Source organism: Dipteris shenzhenensis, chromosome 31 (genome assembly GCF_047967505.1).
Source record: "Dipteris shenzhenensis isolate YYH24624 ecotype China chromosome 31, Dip_SZ_1.0, whole genome shotgun sequence".
Lineage (NCBI taxonomy): Eukaryota > Viridiplantae > Streptophyta > Polypodiopsida > Gleicheniales > Dipteridaceae > Dipteris > Dipteris shenzhenensis.
Window position 1 is genome coordinate 18,632,856 of NC_141626.1, and position 22,257 is coordinate 18,655,112.

General features: G+C 47.0%; 1 protein-coding gene across 1 annotated transcript in view; it reads left to right on the plus strand.

Annotated features, from left to right (window-relative positions):
• Positions 1-1,136: 1,136 nt before the first annotated feature.
• The window catches only part of LOC147881146 (uncharacterized), a 75,595-nt gene continuing 54,474 nt past the window's right edge, over positions 1,137-22,257 (plus strand). Inside the window, exons 1-2 of the mRNA XM_087369910.1 lie at positions 1,137-1,427; positions 3,322-4,027. Of these exons, the coding sequence (XP_087226036.1) occupies positions 3,375-4,027 (653 nt within the window). The 5' untranslated portion in view covers positions 1,137-1,427; positions 3,322-3,374. The remainder of the gene's footprint in view (positions 1,428-3,321; positions 4,028-22,257) is intronic.

A 22,257-nucleotide genomic window follows, 5' to 3' on the forward strand; every position in this document is an offset into this window, starting at 1 on the left:
AAAGTTTTTGAATGATATGTGGAATTCTACAAGTAGTAGGCATACATGTACTTGCTTTGGAAAGAGACATGCTCTTTGAGCATAGATTGAGTATGCTGACATGATAAGAGTTATGCTCCCCTTATTGGTAAACTAATATGAAAAACATTGAAATAGGGGTGGTTTCTACTTTGAATTGGAAATGATTACATGTCCCTACAACTTGGTAATCTTGTACACACAATGAAAAGTATATATAAGTTAGAGTTTGATGCTTATAAACTCTGAAGTTTGTGGATTTAGTAGTAGTTAAGAAACACACACACACACGCACGCATGCATCCAGGCGCCGCATGCACATACGCACGTGCACGCACGCACACACACATATATATTTTTTATAGTGACACACACACACATGCATGCGCGCGCACGCACGCACACACACAAAATTTTAGTGTAGATTGGGGATATTTTAGCCCTAATCAACCCTAACTTTTTTGAAAACAAATTGCCAGTGTTGGTATAACCGTTGGAAGCACTTTGGGTTTAGAAGTAACAACGTTGATATAACCACCATTGATATGTTCATATATCGACGCTTATATCGATAACGGTTATATTGATGCTTCCCTAGCATGCTCATATCCATGATTATATCGACGCTTTACTCTAATGCACATGAAAAAAATTTTATATGTTAATTCTGCCAATATAACTGTCACAAAATGATGCAAATGGTTACAATGGCTATCTCTACTCAACACCATGTTGTACAATAGCTTGCGCACATTATTATCTTTTGCTCTCCAGCTCTTGCATGCATTCGAGGTGTCTGGTGTGGTGGCAAGCTCAAGTCCACTAGGGAAGAAGACCTCTGAGCAGCTCTACAACATCTTTTTTTAGTGCATCGGAGAGAGGCCCTTGAGCTCCAGCCATCTCTGATGAGAAAAGCAAAAAATTTGCTCGAACTTCTCGGGAGATAGGTGAGGTGCACAATTTACTAGTTGGAGTAAGATGCTCTAAATTGGAACATAATCTTAAAATGAGGCTCTAAATTGGAACATAATGTACTCTTTTGAATAATCTTTGACTAATTAAGGTACATATGGGACTTTGCATGTAATGTTTGATGATTTTAAGGATCATCACAAAAAAGAACCTCAAATCTCACACCCAAAGCGTCTTGTCATATGACGAAGATGATCTTGATATGTCGGGCATCTTGATGTTGATGCAAGCAGATCACGAAATTCAATTGGGAGGACCGCAATCCAGTCACAAATCAAGGCGATTTCGGCGGGATTTAAGACAACGATTAGGCAGGTGCGGAGCTCAGGTGTTGTGAATTTTAGGTCTTGCAAGAATAGCAGGGTTCATGCAGCTAGACATTCGGTGGCCTTCGTTGATTTCTGCTCGGAACTTGGCCTGCCATTTTCAGCGGTCAGGTGAGGAAATCAAGCTCCATTTCGCTACGTGTGCAGTGTGTGCAGTGAATTTGTTTTGAAGAGTGTGTGAGAGGAGAGAAACATTATAGAGGGATCAGACGATGCAGGTTTTATGAGCCAATGGCAGTAAAAGAGCTTGTTAAGAAGGGATTTGATTCCTTGCTTCACTCGCTCGCTTCCGCTTACCAATTCATGCGAAAACGATGCAGCCGTAGATTGTTGCATGTTTTTGAACGTCATTTGCATATACGAGTAAATGCTTTGCAGCTGTGCGTGTCTGCAAAGCAGGGGAAACACCTTCGTGCAAGTATGGTCTTTGAAAACTGGTTGCCTTTAGCCCATTCTTGCATTGTGCCCTACTAGTTATCCCCATTTGGTGTTTCTCCGTACTGGAGGCAGCTTGACGGGCGCCACCCGGTAGTGTGGTGACGGAATCTATCTCACAGGTGGAGGTTTCGCTGAATTGAGACGCAAACTTTTATCGGCGTCTAGTAGCAGCCTATGGTATTCATACCAACAAAGACCATTGACACTTGAAGACGAAGTGTATCATGTAAGAAACCGGAGAACAATACTTCAGCGAAGCTAGATCTCGCTGGGAACATACTTCGCAGAGTTCTTGTCTTCTCAACGGCAAGGGAACATTAAAGAGTTTGCCCAGGAAACCCAGATGCGAACATTCAATCCTTTGCCCAGGCAACTCAGATGCCTTTCTCAAAGTGCTGCCTATCTGTCTAAAAGTGGCCAGTCGGATTGTTCTGTATGTGCGTGGATTGGACTTATTCTAGTCTTACAAATGTATATATGTATGTGCTTGGATGTGGTTAGTCGTGAAACTAAATGCTTTCTAGATTATTAATTTTTTCTTCGGTTATTGCACTGTGTGAACCTTTGCAGCGTGCTGAGATTGTGGTCATTCTTTGTATTTTAGTGGGGTGTTTTCCTATCAGCTACCTTCTGTTTTGAGCAGCCCAGAATGAAACAATAGTAGCTATAGCTTGGATGAAGGGATAGTGCATTGCGTTTTGATTACCTTTTTGAAGTGCTACCCTTGACCATTAGAAACTTAATTTTGAAGACCTTTGATGCTTTTTGTTATGCGAATGCATGATATTTATACATGTGTGAGCATATGTTTATACAAGGTGTGCAATGGCTTTTGGGCATTGATGGTGTCTGTCTGTGGATTTGATGGTACGTAGTTTTTTGGGCAACCTTTTTGACTTGAAATATTGCACTGTGTGTTTTCCTTTCGCAATGGGCATGTTCCTGATTTATCAAGATTCACATGTCTGGCTCTTCCTAAATGTTGATTCAAATTGATTGGTTGTGCTGTGAAAGGATCATCCTAAACTTGGTGCATGGCGAGGAGTTACAAAGAATCACATAGACCTTGTAAATATATTGGCATTTTTTGGTCAAATTACACATTCTCTTGTTCGGTCAAATTAAACACTCTACACTATATCGAAATATCTAACATAGGTATTTGTACGAATGGATATATTCTAGTCTTACAAAGGTATATAAAAAATGATATACTCTACACTTGTCATATGAATCCTTGACTTTTCAAAGCGCTCTTGAAAAGTTACTTATTTGGACTGCATTTTGCCATTTTAACGGTGTATTTCTCTAAATTCTATGGTATTCCGTTCTGTGCGTCAATGTGTGGACCAGAAAAGTATCTAGTAAATTTGCTTGGTTGCTAGCTTTTGTGCAAATACAAAATACGTAATCAAGATAAGCAGCCTTCTTTTGCCTTCTTTTACTCATCATAATATTTCTATTCGCAAGCTTAGTGTGGTGGTTTCCAGATACTTAATGTAAGTCTCCGATTTCCACACGGACTATGTCCATTAAAGTACTGACTCGTTTTGTTGGTTTTTTTCAGCCCAAGTCAGAGGTTTGTCCAAGTGTTAGTGTAACTGCCATCTTTCTGGCTTAATGGCTGGAAGAGGTCGCAACCATCATGCTCATAATGGCCCTCGAGGATCACATCGGGGTCTTCCCGGTCGTCCGGGTCTCATGCATCCAGTACCTGGTCCCTTCCTTCCTAGTATGTTACCTCCTCATTTAGCTCCGCATCCAGGACTGCCTCCAATGCTTATCGAGCAGAAGCTGGCCAGTCAACAAGCAGAAATGCAAAGATTGTTGAGTGAGAATCTACCTCCTCATTTAGGACCTCATTCAGGCCTACCCCCAATACTAATTGAGCAGAAGCTTGCCACTCAACATGCTGAGATCCAAAGGTTGTTGAGTGAGAACCAGCAACTTGCGTCTACACATATTGCTTTAAGGCAGGAGCTTGCAGCAATACAGCAGGAAATGCAACACATGCAAGCCAATTCCCGTCATGAGACAGACAAAGATGAGCAGATCAGAGCACTCTTAGAGAAAGTGTCACAGATGGAAGTGGATTTACGTGCAATGGATTCTTTGAAAGCAGACCTTGAGAAACTTCTTTCACAGAGGCAGGAGCTGTCAGCACGTCTGCAATTTTACACACAGGAGGCACAAAGGACTCAGGCTGATGCACAACAAATAGCCGCATTGAAAAGTGAGACTGAGGGTTTGCAACAGGAGCTTCAGCATGCGAGGTAGAGTAGGGAATTACTTTCTGTTATTGTATTCATGGATTTTGCAGTTTCATATGCTTGCAATGTGCCACTTTTGTCAAAGCTTGCTTTTTGTGGGGATCCTAGTATCATAAAATTTCATCATAATTCTATCATACGTATCTGCTATGGCTCTCTTTTTCTTTGTTGGGTGATTCCATGCCTATTCAGGTCAGTGCCATGTATACAACGATTTTAAACTCTATTTCTCTGCTTAACAGATTGAAACTAATGAGTGGCAGTTGAAGAACAATACATATGCTTAAATATGTAAACGTGCTTTAAAAGAATGCTGGAACTTTATCAAAAATTTCACATTTTCTTTATATATACTGTAAAGAAGAGAGCAAGAGGAGATGAATATGAACAATATTAGCTTTGCATAGCAGGATAGTCTCAGTTTGCAGGATATTTTACTGGTTTTGTCAATGCTAGAGATGTGGATCTCTTATCCTCGATACTGTTTAGTAAATGGAGGTAGATAGAGAGTGAGGGCCTTGCTTGTGTGTGTGCCTGCCCCGGGAGAGGTTAGGTCAGGTTGAGTGAGGGCCTGATGGGTGGAAGACCCATGACACCTATCTGCTGTATCTGGGGTGTCCCCTTGGGTGGAATCCCCAAGAGAACTAACTATTGGGAATAGACAACTCCTTCGGGCGGTGGACCCAGGAGGCTCATCTATGGCAAACGCTGATGGGTCTCAGTTATCTCCAAGGTGGAAGACCCATCCCTCATAGCTGTGAATCCCTTGCTAAAGCTGATCCAACTGACTGAGGTCCCGGCGTGGAAGACCCAGAGGAACTAACTTGACATGATAAAGCTGCTGTCCGAGTAAAAGACCCATCCGATGTAACTGCATGAACTGACTGATCCTTTTGGGTGGAAACTCCAAGAGAATAGGCTGCTGAAGTTGGATGATCCCCGTGGGTGGGAGACCTAAGAGTCTCATCATCTGGGCACACAGAATGAGCTAAGCTGGCCCAAGGGATGGAAGATCCTTGAGAGCATGGTTTGGAAATGGCTGCAGTAACCCCATGGGTGGAAGACCCTGAGGCACTACATGTAGCAACTGTGGAAATTGAATGATCCCTTGGATTGGTAGGCCCAAGGGAAACCACTGTTTGAGCTGCTGCAAAATAGTCCACTGAACTGTGCTTGGAGATGGAAGACTCCGAAGAGGTAGCCAGGAAGAGAGTTCACATCCCAGGAAGAAGTCTGCAAGTTCATCTTCCTCTTCTTCTAGTTCCACCTCTTCATCTTCATCTTCGTCTTCTTCGTCTGGGTCATCGAAGCCTAAGCATAAGAAGAAGTCATCTAAGGAAAAGCATGCAGCTAAGAAAGCAAAAACTAAGGAATTCAAAGAAGGTGGCAAGTCTGTCAGGTTTGCTATATTTAATGGCCAGCATGCTTATACACAGAAGGCCATGCAATTTATCAGGCAGTTTGATGCAGCGTTTGATACAAAAAAGTTTTCAGAGTCCTCCAAACTGCGCATGGTCAGCTTACACTTGACAAGAACACTAGTGCATTGTGGAGTGCTGTGACCACAGATGGATCTGCTCCAAAGAATTGGAAGGACTTCAAAAAGACCTTCTACAAGCAGTTTATGACTTAACAGTTTCGAGATCATGTCCTTCTTAGCTGGGAAAGTTTACATATGGATGATGGGGGCACAGTGCAGATTTATAATCAAAAGTTTTGGGATGCATATTTGCATATTGCTCCCTTTAAAAAGGTCCCTAAGAAGACCCAAATAAGAAAGTATAGGGCTGGTCTTAATCCGAAGATGCATGCTATGGTAAATACCCAGCATCATAAAGGCATGTAACACATTATGCATGCAGCCTTTGTGGCAAGTTTGATGCATATGCAGGATCCCACTATAGTGCCTTTTCTATCTGCCAGGACAGCAGAGAAGAAAAAGCCAGCCACACCGCAGTCTGAGAAAAAGGGGTTTTCCAACGCTCAAAAGAGGGACTTTCAGCCTTAGAAGCCGAGGGCAAACCAAGTGCAAAGGCCTATAAAGGCAAACCTTAGTTTTCCCCTGACCAGATAGCTGTATTCTGCAAGGAGGGGAAATGTATTAGGTGTGGAAAAGAGGGGCATGTGGCTGTCTAGTGCCTTGAGAACCTTCGGGTTTGAAGGAGGAAAGAACCTTCGGGTTTGAAGGAGCAAAGAACACCACAAGGACGGCCAAAGCCAATGATGGGAGGAATTTCGGAGGTTTTGGGTAGAGTGTCAAATCCATAGGAAAGAGAGTTATTGCTTTCAGGGGGCAAGATAAGAGACCAGCAGGTGCTCATATTGTTTGATCCAGGGGCTACAGACAATTTAATCTCAGAAGATTTAGCCTTGAGGCTGGGAATAAAGACTAATGAGTGGGCAAGGCCCTAGATGCTGAGTAGATGTTCCAAGGGGACCTTGTGCCTGTTACTCCCTCGATTGGGAAGCTTCGAGTTCATGTATGAAGTTATGTAGATCAGGAGGATTTCTTCATTTCCCCACTCAAACATCATGATGTAGTTCTGGGAATGCCTTGGTTTCATCGCAAGGCAGTGAAGTTATCTCTTCATGAAAGAGTGCTTAAGTTTGTACGTAGGGGTAAAGCGCAACCTATCATTGCTAGAAATAGAGGGGAGACCATTCCTGTTATATCTGATGTATCAGTTGGAAAAGCAATAGAGTCTGCAGTTTCAAGAGCAGCTCCAATTATTTAGAGTACCTACGTTATATCTTGAAAAACATAATCAGCCATTCATCAGTTTAAGACTGAGAGTCTTTTGGCTTAGATTTAAACTCCTTAATAATTGCTATGCCTCCATGATATATTGCAGTCTTGATCTTAGCTTATTCAGTTGCCTTATTTTCAGTTGAGCTCGTGTAAGTTCCTCAACTATCCATATCTTATGCCCTTTCAATTTATAAGATTGTCGGAGAAGCTTGATACGTAGATCGCGTGAGTTGAGCGTAATGATAGCGTGACCTTGAGACTGTGAGATTTGAGTTGGTTTGGCTTCATCATCATCATTGACATCATCACCCTTGTCAACTGTCCAATCAATGTTAGGCGTGGCTGCTTTGACATGTGCTATAGTGTCACCGAAAGAGTCCTCTTCTTTATACCATCCTTCAGGAAGTCCCCCTCTTCTTATCTTCAAGGCATTATCACGTCTAGCTGCGTGCTCTTTAATCTCTTCCTGAATGTCAGCTTTATTTACTTTGGTATCAAACTCCACAATCACTTCCTTCTTAGCGGTCTATACTTCAATATGAACTAGATCTTTGATTGTAGAGACTAGCTGGGGGGTAGGGGGGGAAGCCTTGCAAGACTTTACAGCCTCATAAATTACTGCCTGCTTGCCAGGTCCTTCAAGACCCTGAATTCTAGCTATTGCATCTGCCAGTTGCATCTTTAACTTTGCTACTTGCTGCTGTAGATAAAAAATTTGTTGATGGTGCCCAATTATGGGTCGACCCAAACCTCCTCGTACATATGTGTGAGCATACGGAGAGGGTGTCTTGGTTGTGGCATATCGGGCTTGTGCATACAGAGAGGGTGTCATCGCTGCAACTGTGGCATATCGGGCCTTGCTGGTTGAGGCTGCTGGGGTTGAGGGAGGGGATTTCGAGGAGAGGCTTGGCCATTCCTTGGTGGCCATGTCTACTGCTACCCCGGGCTAAACTAACCCCCTGGCTGGGCTAGGGGTTAGAGGCCTCCTAGAACTATTGGTTGCTGCAACCTGTTAGGTGTACGAGAGATGTACGAAGGTCTGATGGGGAGGTATGTCAAACTATATAGAAGCTGTACGGACGATGGGCTATGAGCTGTACAAAGGGTGAATAGTACGGATGATGAGTTGAGAGGGCTGTACGGACGACGGGCTGTGAGGTACGGACGATGGGTTGAGGTACGGCCGACGGGTTGACGATGGGCTGAGTACGGACGGAGAGAGAGAGAGAGAGAGAGAGAGAGAGAGAGAAAGAAAGAAAGAAAGAAAGTTTATTAAAGTCTTCGGGAGACCGTGAAGGTCTATGAGACTAAAGATAACTGATACAATGAGCATAACGGTGGTGGTCTCAAAACGGGCCAACCAACCGTTTCTACAAAAAAAGAGGTTATGAAGGACTATGTGTCTAGTCCTGATACAAAAAATATGTGTCTACCTCCAGATGATACAAAGAAGAAGAAGGGGGGGGCACAAAAAAGTGGGGCAGAGGGGGGAGATACAGTATACATGTGCAGGTGGTGATCGTCAGAGACCAATCATAGAGGGGCCATCAAATGGGAAGTCGGAAAAAACCCTGCGATAGATGATTGGCCTTTGACGTCACGCGGCCTAGTCGAGCTCGGTTGTCGGGGGCGGCGGGTGGCCCTGTGGATGAGGGCAACGGTAACCCCAGTGGGGCGGGCCGAGAGCAGAGACGAGATGTCATGGACCTGGATGTGTGAATCTGTCCGCTGACGCAGCTGTCGTGACTCTGGCTCTCGCTCACGTCCGCGTTGTCGGCTAGACTGAGAAGAGGTATCCTGTGGTTGAAAGAAGTAAGTGATAGGCCGCTGGATGTCCTCACGCTGTGTGTGCTGCTCGTGTCGCCGTGCTCGAAGAGAAGTATCTCGGTGGCAGGTCATCTCATGTAAGAAAGCGGCAAGGCACCGCTGATCCGGGAATTGTAGCATGTGTGAGAGGGAGCCGAATCCGTTGCGGAAGAGGCAGTGGTATCGGCCTCGAATGGCATAATAGATAGGACATCTGAAAGCAAAATGCTCCTCCGACTCGATCTCCTGTAAGTCGCAAAGTGGGCAAAGGCGGTCCTCTCGTGGGATACCCTCTGCGCGTCCACTCTCGATCCGTAATCGGTGTGACGAGACCCTAAACTGACCGAGGGAGATCCGGAGCGCATGTGGTAGATGAAGTTGTGTGTAACCCGGAGGTGTGATGAAGCCTTCCTGTGAGATCTAGAGGCAGTGTCGGCGGTAGAAGTCGAGCTTCACAGGAAGCTCGGAGTGAAGAAACCATGTCCGCCAGGTGTGGAGCTGGAGCAGATCCACCCGAATGAGCCGGTTGACCTCCTGGTCAGTGGGGGAGAGGGGAGATGGTGGAGCGTTGAGGCTGTACTGAAAAGGAGGCAACCGGTCTAAGTCGAGGCCCAGTCGGGTGAACCAATTGGAAAGATGACTATACCAGCATTGCTGGTCCCCATCAACGGATAAGGCCATAGAGGAGGATAGGGCTAACCAAGGTAGGCGGAGGCGACCGTCAGCGGAGGAGCCAAAATCCCTGACTCTGTGGAGGTAGGTGATAGCTTGAAAAGCCGCATCAAGCTGTAGGGGTGAGGCGCCGAACTCTGCTAGAATGCTCTGGTGTGGTATCGATGGTTTGCTACGGATCATCCGAGCAAACATCAGTATCTGCAGGCGCTCAACTCGAGCCCACTCTGTGTCTGAAAGATCGACTCCCCACCAAGGGCTACCATACATGCCTGTTGGGCGGACCAAAGAATCAAAAAGGAGAGACTTGGTCCGTGGGTCCTGGAAGTGGGAGTGGTAGCACTGTCGCTCCAGCCTGGCAAGAGCGGCGTATCCCCGGCTGATCCTGGCCTGCATGGCCGGGCGCATCGTGAAGATCGGGCCTGAGAAGACAACGCCCAAGTATGTGTAGGAGTCAACTATCTCAACAGGGTGGCCGGCGAAGAGGAACTGCTCTTGGTGCATAGCGGGTCTGGAAGTGTTGAAGATCATCACCTTGGTTTTCCCAAGGTTGACCTTCAAGTCATGTGTATCACAGAAGGCCTGAAGTCCATCCAAGTGTCGCTGAAGACCAGTAGCAGAAGAGGATAGTAGTACTACATCATCTGCGTATAGGAGAATCTGGTGTTGGGGTAAAGGCACATTGCCAACCCTTCATTAAAAGATAGGACACCTATGACTGTCTTAAGACAGTCATAGGGTAAACCTAATCCTAATAAAACACAAGTGAGTTTGTGGTGTGGCTCATCATTCTTTCACACCCGCACTTGAGTGTCTCTCTCACTCTCACTCTCTTGCTCTTCTTCCCTCTTCACTTCCCCTTCAACTGGTATCAGAGCCATTCCCCTCCACTCACTAGTCTACCCATTCCCTGAACTCCCTAGTCTACCCCTTCCGTACGGACGTACGGACAGCGCCGTACGACCCGTCTGTACAGTCGTACGGACGGACGTACGGACGGACTGTGGCGGCGCATTTCGCCTGCAGGGCAGCAGACCAGTGCGCAGGCGGCGCAGCAGATCAGGGTGAAGGCGGGCTGCAAGGCGACAGCGCGGGCGCGGGCTGGGGCGTGGTCACGGGCGCGGGCGTGGGCGTGGGCTGTGGCATGGGCACGGGCGGCGACGCGGGTCGCGGGCCTCCTTGCATAGCAGCTGCTAGCTGCAGCTCGAGGCGCCGCATTAAGCAAGCAGCCAGCAGCTGCATAGCAGCTGCTACTAGCTGCTAAGCCTCTCGAGGCATCGTGCAGCTGGATCTCCTTTGACGTGCGTGTGTGCGCGTAGAGAGCCAGGCAAGTACAGCATTCGATTTTCGCTGAAAAGACTCGACAGATTTTTTTTGGGGAAGCGTGCCTACTGAAGGTACAGAAAAGTACAGCAGGCACAAATTTTTTTTTGGAAGAGGAATAGTGCTGAAGCACTCTGTTTTGTGCGTGGTACATGCATGTACGCGCAGTACATGAAGCATTCCTGATGCATTCCTGAAGCATTTCAGCTGTATACTGTGCATTTGTTGAGGTACAGCAGGTACTCTCGTGTCACTCACGCTTGAGTTGACTTGTGCCACAGTGGTGGTGTTTGCGCAGTTACTTGGGAAGGGCAGATGCTTGTTTTGCAGAAGCTTCTATGCATTTACTGAGTGCAATTCTCAGTTTTGGGTGACCATTTCAAAGGGCTTTTGCCTGGACGTGTTTGCAGTATATGCCTTGAGGCAGTGTGTAGCCAGGGAGCACACATTTGCTTTGTTTCCGCAGTGCATTTGGTGACATTTGTTGCAGGTCACATTCTTTGTACGCACTTTGAAAATCTCAGTTGAGCCACGCTTGGTCAGGGCGCATCGAGTTTACTCGGTCCCTAACTGCCCATCGTTGACAGTGCTCAAAAGATTTTCTTCTTGGTGTTTGTACGTTGTGATTTGTGTTGTTACTGAGTACACAGGGGCAGTCTATGCATTGCACATTGTCAGGTAAAAGTGTCAGAGAGATTTTCATATTGCATGCTACCTCAGTGTTGAGGTGTTCTCCACTTGATTTAGGTGTCAGATCAAGGGGCTTTTGCCCAGACTTTGTTTGATAGCACTTGGGTTACCGACAGAGATCTTCAGATGCATTTTCTCCCCTTGGTATAAGGGTGATTGCTTGGGATTTATCCCATTTACTGTTGCAGGTTTTGTGACAGGCTGAAGTGTCATTTTTTTTTGGGAGTTTGCCAAGTGGTTTCTGCAATTTAACTCAGTGCAATACCTCATCTGAGGTGGGAGAAGTGATCAGTACAGTCAGTACAGCAGTGTTTACAGCAGTGTTTGTGGTTTGTCAGATGATTATGCACTGTTAAGCACTTGTTGAGCAGCTGCAGCAGTCTGAAATTACTGTTTTTATGCCTCTTTGAGCACAGTACAGTGTGTCAGAAGGTACAGTATTTGCAGGGTCATCTACTGTTTTGCTGCAGATTTTCCTGACAGTAAAAACAGCACCATTGAGAGTGCTTCTGGCTCTTGAATAGAGCAGGTTTTTCTGAGAAATCAGAATTTTTATTCAGTCTTTTTACTTCCAGGGAGTCAGGTATTTTCCTCATCTGATATGGCATCAGGGGGAAGTGATTCTTCAATTCTGAACATAAAGAAACTGGAAGGAGCACACAACTATGCATTATGGGCAGAACAGTGCTTGAATGTACTTCTGTTAAAGAAGATTGCTAAGCCCATAAGGGTGAAGGGTGTCAAGCCATCTGACATGGCAGCTGATGACTGGGAAGAGCTTGATTTGTCCGCGAGGGCAGCTATCATGCTCACTATTTCAGACACTCTTGTGTTCAATGTACAGGCTGAAAAGACCTCTTATGGTCTATGGCAAAGACTAGAAGAATTGTATGCCCAAAAGAGCTCAGCCAGTAAGGTTTATTGGTTGAAGAAGCTGGTCGATCTTCGCATGAAGGAAGGTACAGCTATGACCTCACACTTGAGTGAGTTCAATGCCATCTTTACACAACTGATTGCACAGGGGTTGAACCTTGATGAGGAGTTCAAGGCTACTTTCTTGCTGTGTACCCTCCCCGAGAGTTGGGACACTTTCAAGACCACCCTGTCAAACTCGAATGTCACTCTTATTTATGCTGATGTAGAGAGCTCTCTCCTTATGGAGGAAAGGAAGAATAATGTGGGCAGCAAGTCTTCAAATGCTTTGCAGGTACAGGATAGAGGCAGGACTCAGCAGAAGGGGAGATCTGCTAGTAAGTCCAAATCCCGCAGTCAGTCCCGTGGCAAAAAGGACATTGAATGCTTTTATTGTGGCAAGAAGGGACATGTGAAGTCTAAGTGCTTCAAGTTCATACGGGATCAAAAAGCCAAGAAGGCTGAATCAAAGGATACAGGAAATGCAAGCAAAGGCAAAGGCAAGGCCAAGGCAGATGACTTGGATGCAGTGAATGTTGCAGCAGAGGATAGTGACAGTGACATACATGATGTTTTATGCTCTTCTACTGTAATAGCACATGCTTTGGTTATTGATGGCCATGACATGCACACCTGGCTCTTGGATTCAGGTGCCTCTTTTCATGTTACTCCTCATAGGGAGTGGTTTACTTCCTACACAGGTACTCATGGAGTTGTTCATCTTGGGAACAACTATGCATGTCAGATTGCAGGGATTGGCAGTATACAGATAGTATTTCCTGATGGACGGTCATTTATGCTTGATGGTGTTCGTCATGTGCCGCAAATCAAGAAAAATCTGATTAGCACTGGCTTATTGGATGACAGTGGTTACCACACTTATGTTTCCAGTGTGGGTAATCATGTTGTTGCCATAACCGAGCTGCCAAAGGTTTCATTGTGGCATAGCCGGTTGGGACACATGTCTGTTAAAGGAATGCAAGAACTGTCACGTTTGGGTTATCTGCCGCCTCTTTCTTTTTCAGATTTGCCTACTTGTGATCATTGTATATTTGGCAAGCACTCTGTCACTCCTCATAAGAGGAGAACTCCCCAGAATAGAGCACCACTTGATCTAGTGCACACTGATTTGTGTGAGATGCCACAGTTATCACTAGGGGGTGCAAAATATTTTATTACTTTCATTGATGATGCCACACGTAAGGTGTGGGTCTATTTCTTGAAGCATAAGGGAGATGCCTTAGATGCTTTCAAGAAGTTTGTCGCTCAGGTTGAGAATCGGACAGGTCGCAGGCTGAAATGCCTCAGATCCGATAATGGGGGTGAGTATGTGTCACATGCTTTTGTGCAGTTTTGCCAAGCTAAGGGCATCAAATAGGAACTCACAGCCCCTCATAATGCATCTCAAAATGGTGCAAGTGAGCGTATGAATCGAACTATTCAGGAGAAGGTTCGATGTATGTTGTCTTATGCTGCATTACCCCATGGCTTTTGGGCAGAAGCCGTGCAAACAGCAGTTCACATTATTAACAGGTCGCCAAACAAGGCTTTGGAGTTGAAAGTGCCAGAGGAGGTGTGGTCTGGCAAGCCACCTTCATATAAGCACTTACGTGTATTTGGCTGCGAGTGCTTTGCTCATGTACGCAAAGAACTGCGCACCAAACTAGATCCAAAGTCTATCAGATGCATCTTTATGGGTTATGGTGACGAAGGTGAAATGGGGTACAAGTTATGGGATCCCGTTAAACGGAAGATTATACGCAGCAATGATGTCATCTTTAAAGAAGATAGTGTACACAAGGAACCCGTGCAACCTGTGGAATACAGGAGGGTTATTTATGATGATGTTGGACAGCAAAGAATGCCCATTTATATGCAGCAGCAGGCTGCTGCAGATAACCCTGTTCAAGAGGGTATACAGGCTGAAAATCAGCCAGATAATTTTGCCAATGATGTACCACTGGATATGCCAACAGATGGGGCTGTAGATCAGCCAGATATGGTGGTACAGCCACCCGTCATGCATGAAGAACAGGCTGGACAGCAGCCTAATCCGGAACATTTTGTTAGGAGGAGCACCCGTGCACAACGGCCTCCTACCAGGTTTGTTCCAGGAGCCAATAATGTGGCTGATTTTATCATGCTGACAGATTGTGGTGAGCCTTCCAGCTTCAAGGAAGCTATGGGAAGAACAGAGAAAAAGAAGTGGGAGAAAGCCATGCAGTCAGAAATGGACTCCCTACTTCAGAATGATACATGGGACTTGGTGCAGTTACCTGCAGGCAGAAAGGTTTTGCCATGCAAGTGGGTTTACAAAGTCAAAGTGGATTCAAATGCTTTACCTAGGTATAAGGCCAGATTGGTTGCCAAGGGATTTAAGCAGGAGAAGGGCATTGACTTTGATGAGATCTTTTCCCCTGTAGTCAAGATGACTACTTTGAGAGCAATGTTGGCTCTTGTTGCTCATGACGACATGGATTTATGTCAGATGGATGTGAAGACAGCCTTTCTTCATGGAGATCTCCATGATGAGATCTATATGAGTCAGCCAGAGGGATATGCTGTTAAAGGGAAAGAGCAGCTTGTGTGTAAGCTCAAGAGGAGCTTGTATGGACTCAAGCAGGCGCCAAGGGAATGGTACAAGAAGTTTGATGCCTTCATGCAGTCCCAAGGGTCTCATCGGTGTGAGACCGATCATTGCTTGTATACCAAACGGGCAAAGGATGGCAGTTTGATGCTACTCATTCTATATGTGGATGACATGCTTATTGCCAGTAAATCTCAGCATGAGATCAGTGCTTTGAAGAAACAACTGCATAAGTCTTTTGATATGAAAGACTTGGGTGATGCAAATCATATTCTTGGCATGCGGATTACTCGTGACAGGTCCAAGGGACTTTTGTTTCTGTCACAAAAGGAGTATATTGACAAAGTACTGCAGAGGTTTAAAATGGAGGGGGGGAAGTCTATTAGTACCCCGTTGCCTCCACATTTAAAACTCAGCAGTAAGGACAGCCCCAGATCAGATGATGATAAGGCTGAAATGGCCAAGGTTCCGTATGCATCTGCAGTTGGATCTTTGATGTATGCCATGGTTGCCACTCGTCCGGATATTGCTTTTGCGGTGGGAGTCATCAGCAGGTACATGGCAAATCCAGGCAAGCGGCACTGGGAAGCAGTGAAAGGTGTCTTGAGGTATCTCAAAGGTACCAAAGACTTGTGCATATGCTATGGTAGGCAGGATGCATTGGTGCATGGTTTTACAGATTCAGACTATGCAGGTAATGCAGATAACCGGAAGTCTACTACCGGTTATATTTTCACATTTGCAGGAGGTGCTATATCATGGGTGTCTCGGTTGCAGAAATGCGTTGCACTGTCAACCACAGAAGCTGAATATGTTGCAGCCACTGAGGCCTGCAAGGAAGCAATATGGCTTACTCGGCTGGTGGGAGATTTGGGCATTACAGGAGATATGCCAGTTTTGCATTGTGATAGTCAGAGTGCTATCATGTTGGCAAAGAATCCGGTCTTTCATCAGAAGACCAAGCACATAGAAGTGAAATATCATTTCATCAGGGAGGTACTGGAAGACAAGCGACTTGAGCTTGTGAAAGTGCATACTGATGATAATCCTGCAGATTTGCTCACTAAGAGCTTGCCTACAGAGCGGTTTGCACATTGCCGCCACATCATGGGATTAGGATGAGACCATTCTTACTTTATGGTCTTGTATACAGTAACTGTATATTGCTGTAATTTTTTATTCTTTTCTCCCCTTTAGGCACATTGGCCTTTAGGTGGGAGGTTGTTGGGGTAAAGGCACATTGCCAACCCTTCATTAAAAGATAGGACACCTATGACTGTCTTAAGACAATCATAGGGTAAACCTAATCCTAATAAAACACAAGTGAGTTTGTGGTGTGGCTCATCATTCTTTCACACCCGCACTTGAGTGTCTCTCTCACTCTCACTCTCTTGCTCTTCTTCCCCCTTCACTTCCCCTTCATCTGGATGGCAGTCCCCGCAAGAGAGCAGCCTGCACCTCCGAGTGTCCTGATGGTGGTCTCGAGCTCGTCGATGTAGAGGCCAAATAGAGTCGGTGACAAGGGACATCCTTGTTTGACTCCGATAGTGCTCGTGATCTCTGGGGTCGAGCTGGTGCCAATCCTGACCTGCCCCGTCACCCGCTCATAGAGAGCTACTACTGCCTAGATAATCGCCGAGTCGTAGCCTAACTCCTGCAGACGTCTGATGAGTCGGGCGTAGGGAACGGTGTCGAATGCCTTGCGGAAATCCACAAAGCAACAATATACTCTCTGTCTCCTGTGTCTGGCCTCCTCAATAATCCCTCTAAGTGTAAAAATGTGATCGTAAGTCGAGTGATCCATCCTGAAGCCGGCCTGTCCGGATGCCTTGAGCCCCTGTATCTCTGCGCGAGCACTGACCTCGCCATCTAACACTGATGCATAGATCTTGGACATAACATGTCCAACCATGATGGTCCTGTAATTCCATGGATCCATGGGATCTCCTGCTTTGTGGATGGGTGTGATAGTGTTCAGGGTCCAGGCTCTGGGGAACTCGTGACAGACAGCTTCATTGAACAGCGTTGCCAGGATGGGGGCTAGAGTTTTGATGCCGTAGGCAACAAACTCTGTGCATAGGCCCTCATGATCCTTAGCTCGACCGTTATGAAGCTTATGTGCTGCGTGGGTGACTCCCTGGGTTGTGAAGAGGATACAAGAAGCGGGGCGGGGGGTGGCTGAGAGGTCGGGGGGGGCTGATCAGGGATATCATAGAGTGTGTGTGCGTAGGTGTGCCAGAGGGAAGTGTCTGTGAGGGGGGAGGGGGATCGGCGTTCTAGGAATTTCCTCCAGAAATCCTTGGAGTTGCTACTAAACAGAATGTTCAGTAGCGTATCCTCATTCTGGCGCAGGAAGGCTAGCTTCTTGCGACGGACTAGTCGACGATAATCCCTGGTGAGACGTGGGTTGGCCCTAGCGTTTCGTTGGGTTGTGAGTCGGAGTGTGCGGTGTAATGCTTTGCACTCGTCATCATACCATTTGTTGCAAGGGGTAGAGCCAGCGGGTGGACCGGGCAGTGGAAGGAAAGATGTGGCGGGCTGCATTGTGAAGGGAGTGGGTGATAAGGGTGGCTCGGTGATCTAGAGAGGATATGGTGCCTATGTGTCTGAGGAGGGAGGCTAGGTGGGCTGAGTAATCAGGTGAGAGGTTATGATCGAAGTGTATATCATGATAGGTAGTATAGTGCAGGGTGTGGCTGGGAGGGGCTCGGGACACAAGTATATGAAAGAAAAGGTAAGTGTGATCGGCTCCTGGGGGTAAGGGTGCAGTGCGGAAGTCAGTGATCTGTGGGGCTAAAGCAGGAGATCCCAGAATATAGTCGACGACATTGGCTCCTCCGCCATGTGGGAAACATGTGAAACCAGAGGAGGCAGGCCACCGATCTAGTCCATTGTAGATGACCAGATCATGTATACGTCCAAGGTCCAAAAGAGAGAGAGAGAGAGAGAGAGAGAGAGAGAGAGAGAGGTGTATTAACGTTTTCAGGAGACCTCGCGGGTGTATGAGACAAGATGCAAGATATATGTAACCCATACAAGCCATTGTGGGCTGAAGCAAAGGGCTCACTAAGGCCCTTGCTGAGTGCTAAGTGCTAAAAATGCAAAAAGCTAGTACAAAATATATAGTAGGAAAAAAAGGGAGCAATCAACTGCTAAGAACCAGAGCTCCAAGTACATGTGGAGGCTCTATATAGCCCGGCTCCCTGATGGTCCTCTGATGTGATGCAAAGAGCTCACGTATGTGTGTCTATCAGGTTGCCTCCCGCGGTGGTGGGGGGCACGCTCTCCTGGATCTCTGTATCCAATGGGCTACATCGAGAGTAATGCCTCATCTCTGGCGTTCATGAGGAGGGTTGAGATAGGTCGAACCTCAATCGTGCGTGCTCCAGTCGTCCCACGTGTCGTGTGTGGTCTCTGTGTCTCTCGTCCAGCCACATCGTGGTGCCGGGCCTCACTGCTGATCCATAGTGCTCTCGTCTCCTCGAGCTCCTCCCCTCGATCTCATCTGGTGCTGGATCGGATGCGTAAAAATCAGTGACGCTTGTCTGTGCTCGGTCTAGCTCGGTGTCTTGAGGCATCGACTATAGTTGATCTCTGGCCTGCCGCACAAGGGAATCTCTGTGGCTCCGCATCTCAATCAGGTAGAGCCCAATGCAAACGTGGTCGGGGAAATGTATCACTCGAGTGAGTGGTTCGAAGCCGAGCCCCTCCTGAAAGAGACAGTGGTATCACCCTCGGATCATAGTAGGCCGGACAAACACATAGAAAATGCTCCTCTGTCTCGACCTCCCCCATCGTGCATAATCTGCAGACCTGTTGCTCTCTAGGTATGCCGGCCGCTCTCCCAGCCTCAATCCGCAGCTGGTGGGACGAGAATCGCATCTGTTTGATAGCAATCCGCAAGGCGTGTGAGACTCTCCTATCCTTGAGGTACTGGGGCCTGATGATGAGACCATGCTCCGATATCCTCAGAAAGTGGTCATGATAGAACTGGGTCTTGGTGGGAAACTCCCTCCCCCCCCCCCCCCCCCCCCCCCCCAAAGCCCGAGATGTGTGAAGCTGGAGAAGGTCTAACTGTATGATATGGTTAATCCATCTCCGGTGGTGCATCCATGTTGTACTGAAAGGGGTGGAGCCTATCCATGTGGATACCGTGGCTATCAAACCATGTGGACACCTGCGCATACCATGCTGTATCAAAGCCTCTCTCTGCCAGGGCATCGGGGTGACTCTAGTGCCTCAATCTCGGTAATCTCCACTGAGGTAGGGCCCAAACTTTGTGGAGAAATGTCACGGTCTGGAAGAGGGCATCCACGTGGAGAGGTGTCATGGTGAACTCTGTCTGCATGATTTGATGGGGGACTGAAGGCTTTCTCCAAATCATCCTAGACCCCACGATCACCTATAGCCTCTCAAATCCCTTTCAATCAGTAGCTGAAAGGTCACTCCCCCTAAGAGGTGCTGCATACATGGCAGTTGGTCTCACGAGAGTGTAAAAAAGCCAGCCCTTCGTTGGTGGATCCCCTGAAGCACTGTCTCTTTAATCGGGGCCAGGGCTCCCTTCCCTCGTGTGAGGCGTGCTCTGGTGGCATGGGTCATCATGAAGCCTGGTCCCGTGAATACTGAGGTATGTGTAGGACTGCATTATCTCCACTGGCTCCCCACGGTAAGTGAAACTATGTTGACGTCGATGTTGATGAAGCACTGCTTGGACTGTGTTGAAGATCATAACCTTTGTTTTCCCAAGGTTGACTGTCAGGTCTCTCTCTCTGCAGAACATCTCCAAGGCCACTGCTGAGGACGAAATGAGGACTATGTCATCTGCATAAAGTAGTATCTGTACCATCAAATCAGTATCAAATCAGTCAATAGGGAACCCTTTCCTCCGCTGCGATCAACAAAGGATGTGATCTCATCAATGTATAGTCCGAAGAGAGTCGGTGAGAGGGGGCAGCCCTGCTTCACCCCTATGGTGTGTTGGAATGGTCACCTCCCCATCTGTAAGCCCCCATATGAGGAGAGCGTGGGGGAGGGAGACCTAGGGCAGAAGATGCCCAGAGAAGAGAGAGAGAGGGGGCTGCCACATGGGCAGCACACAGGCTGTCATGTGGGCAGCCAGCTAAGGGAACACACCTGTAGTCAAGGTGGCTGCAACAGATGGCACCAACAACAGGAGCAGATGGCGAGGCATTCAGCACCAGGATCTGGAACAGCAGACATGGCGGGGTGTCCCAGGTAAAAGGCACGATGATGTCAGCAATAGTACGGATGTGTACGGGAAGGACATGGTGCCGGCAAAGGGCTGCAGCATGGCGGGGGTCTGTGGGCAGGTGTACAGCCTGCAATAGGGTCTCCAGCAGCAGCAATTGGGGCTGCCAGTGGGCAGTGGCATGCCTTATGTAGGGCTGGGCCCCTGCCTTGATTGGAGGGCTAAAGGCCCTAGAAGTGTGGGCCCAAAAGGCCCCGGGTTGTGAGCCCCTATAGGGCTGGACCAGCCACAGACTGGTCGGTTTTTTGCCAGCCCCTTGGGGCCTATAAAAGCAGAGGCTCTTGGCCTCATTTATCATCACTTGCAGCAGCAGTTCAGGGAGCAGCAGGAGCAGCAGAACAGGCACCTGTGGGTCTCTATCTAGGAGGATTCAAGTGGGCTGTAGAGCTGCAGACCTAGCTCAGAGTGCTGCCCACTAGGCTGGTGCAAAGACAGCAAGGTGGAAGGGATTTGGACGAATAGTCTACAGAAGCTCGAGGTGGAGCACGCGGGCTCGAGTCTAGAGATAGCCAGCAGATAGGAGAAGTACCTTGTGGTAAGATCAGAGGACCACACCATTGGTGGGACTCTGGATCTATCTCTTTTGTATTGTGTCCATAGTTTTGGACGGAAATATATTATTTTGGTGGTTTCTCTATCTGGTTGGTTCATTGTCTATTGATGAGTCTGCACATCTATGTGATGCACATTAAGTAAAGAAGTTTGTGATTCCACACACCCACACCACACTGTGTGAGCTCTTGGACATTACTATCAGTCTTCCGCTATGAGTACCCTTTGTTGGGTCATTTCTAACATGGTGCTCTCACAATCTGATAGCGTCCGAGGAGTGCGGACTCGCCCTTTGATAGACTAGTATAGACTCATCACTTCCCAGATCATGACCTTTGGGAGATGCAACTCCTGTAGTCGCCTGATTAGGCGAGAGCGAGGGACAGTATCAAAAGCCTTCCGAAAGTCCACGAAGTTAGTGTAGACCTTCTGGTGTCTCGACTTCGCCTCCTCGATGATGGCTCTCAGGGTAAAAATATGGTCCAGTGTGGAGAGAGAGAGAGAGAGAGAGAGAGAGATTTTATTCCTATTTTTTGGTCGATTTGTTTGTTTTTACTTAGTCACCTTCTTCCTTTCTTCTTTGAGAGAGAGAGAGATTTTATTCCTATTTTTTGGTTGATTTTGTTTCTTGGTTTGCTTGTTTGTTTTTACTTAGTCACCTTCTTCCTTTCTTCTTTATTTCTTGTTTTCTTTCTCTTTTGTATATTTGACGTATTTTAGTAAGCACTGGTTTTGCCCAAGAGACCCCACGGGTCTTTAGAAACCTAGTATAGCTGCTTATGCTTGGGCATTGATGACGACATAAGTGTTGCTTTGCTTTCTAAGTATGCCTTCCTTTTGTTTTTCAAAATTTGTTTGTTACCTCTTTTTTCTTCTCTTTCGTTTTCTCTTTTATTTTCTTTGTAGATTCACTTTTTTGGCTAGGCCTTGAGCGATGGTCATTTCATTTCTTTAAGAAGCGAAAATCCAATTTTAGTAATTTCCAAAATTTGGCCATCATTTTCTCCCCCTTTCTCTCTCTCTCTCTCTCTCTTCTTCTTTCTTCTTCTCTTCTCTCTCTCTCTACTCTTCTTCTTCTTCTCTCTCTCTCTCAGCTTTCAGTTTGCTAGGGCAGGCCTCTTGAATGTATTCAACTTGTTTTTTGCATGGAAAGGAACCTTCTAATTAATGCTTGAAAACACTTCATACAAAACAGCAGTCCCGAAGGTGCTGAGTATGGAAAAAACCAATAAAGGCTGAAAGAAGAAACCAGCCTATTCCAAAGAAACCCAGCTCACTGCCTAGGGAGTCTCTGGTATAGGGACTAACAGCCAGGTGGGGGGACTATACAACCAGGCTACCAGCGAATCCCTTGTGGAGTGTATGTAGAAGACCCATGCAGGCCAAGCCTTGCAGAAACATGCACGCCTCGCAACAGTTACTCTAGAGCCCGGGGTCCCACGCTCCCAGGTGGAGCGCAGGGTGTAGATGATATCTTGCCAGATGGCGACCAAGGTAGCCGAGGGTGGAACTGGATGGTCACCCATCACCAAATTAGAGCCAAATGTTCCACGTGACACTGACTACTACCTCCCACATGGTATCCTCCGGAGGGGAATGAGGATCTGGGCTAGCAGGAGGGACCGCCTCGTGGAGCTCTATTGTCTGAATGCTCTGACCTTGTATCCGGCAAG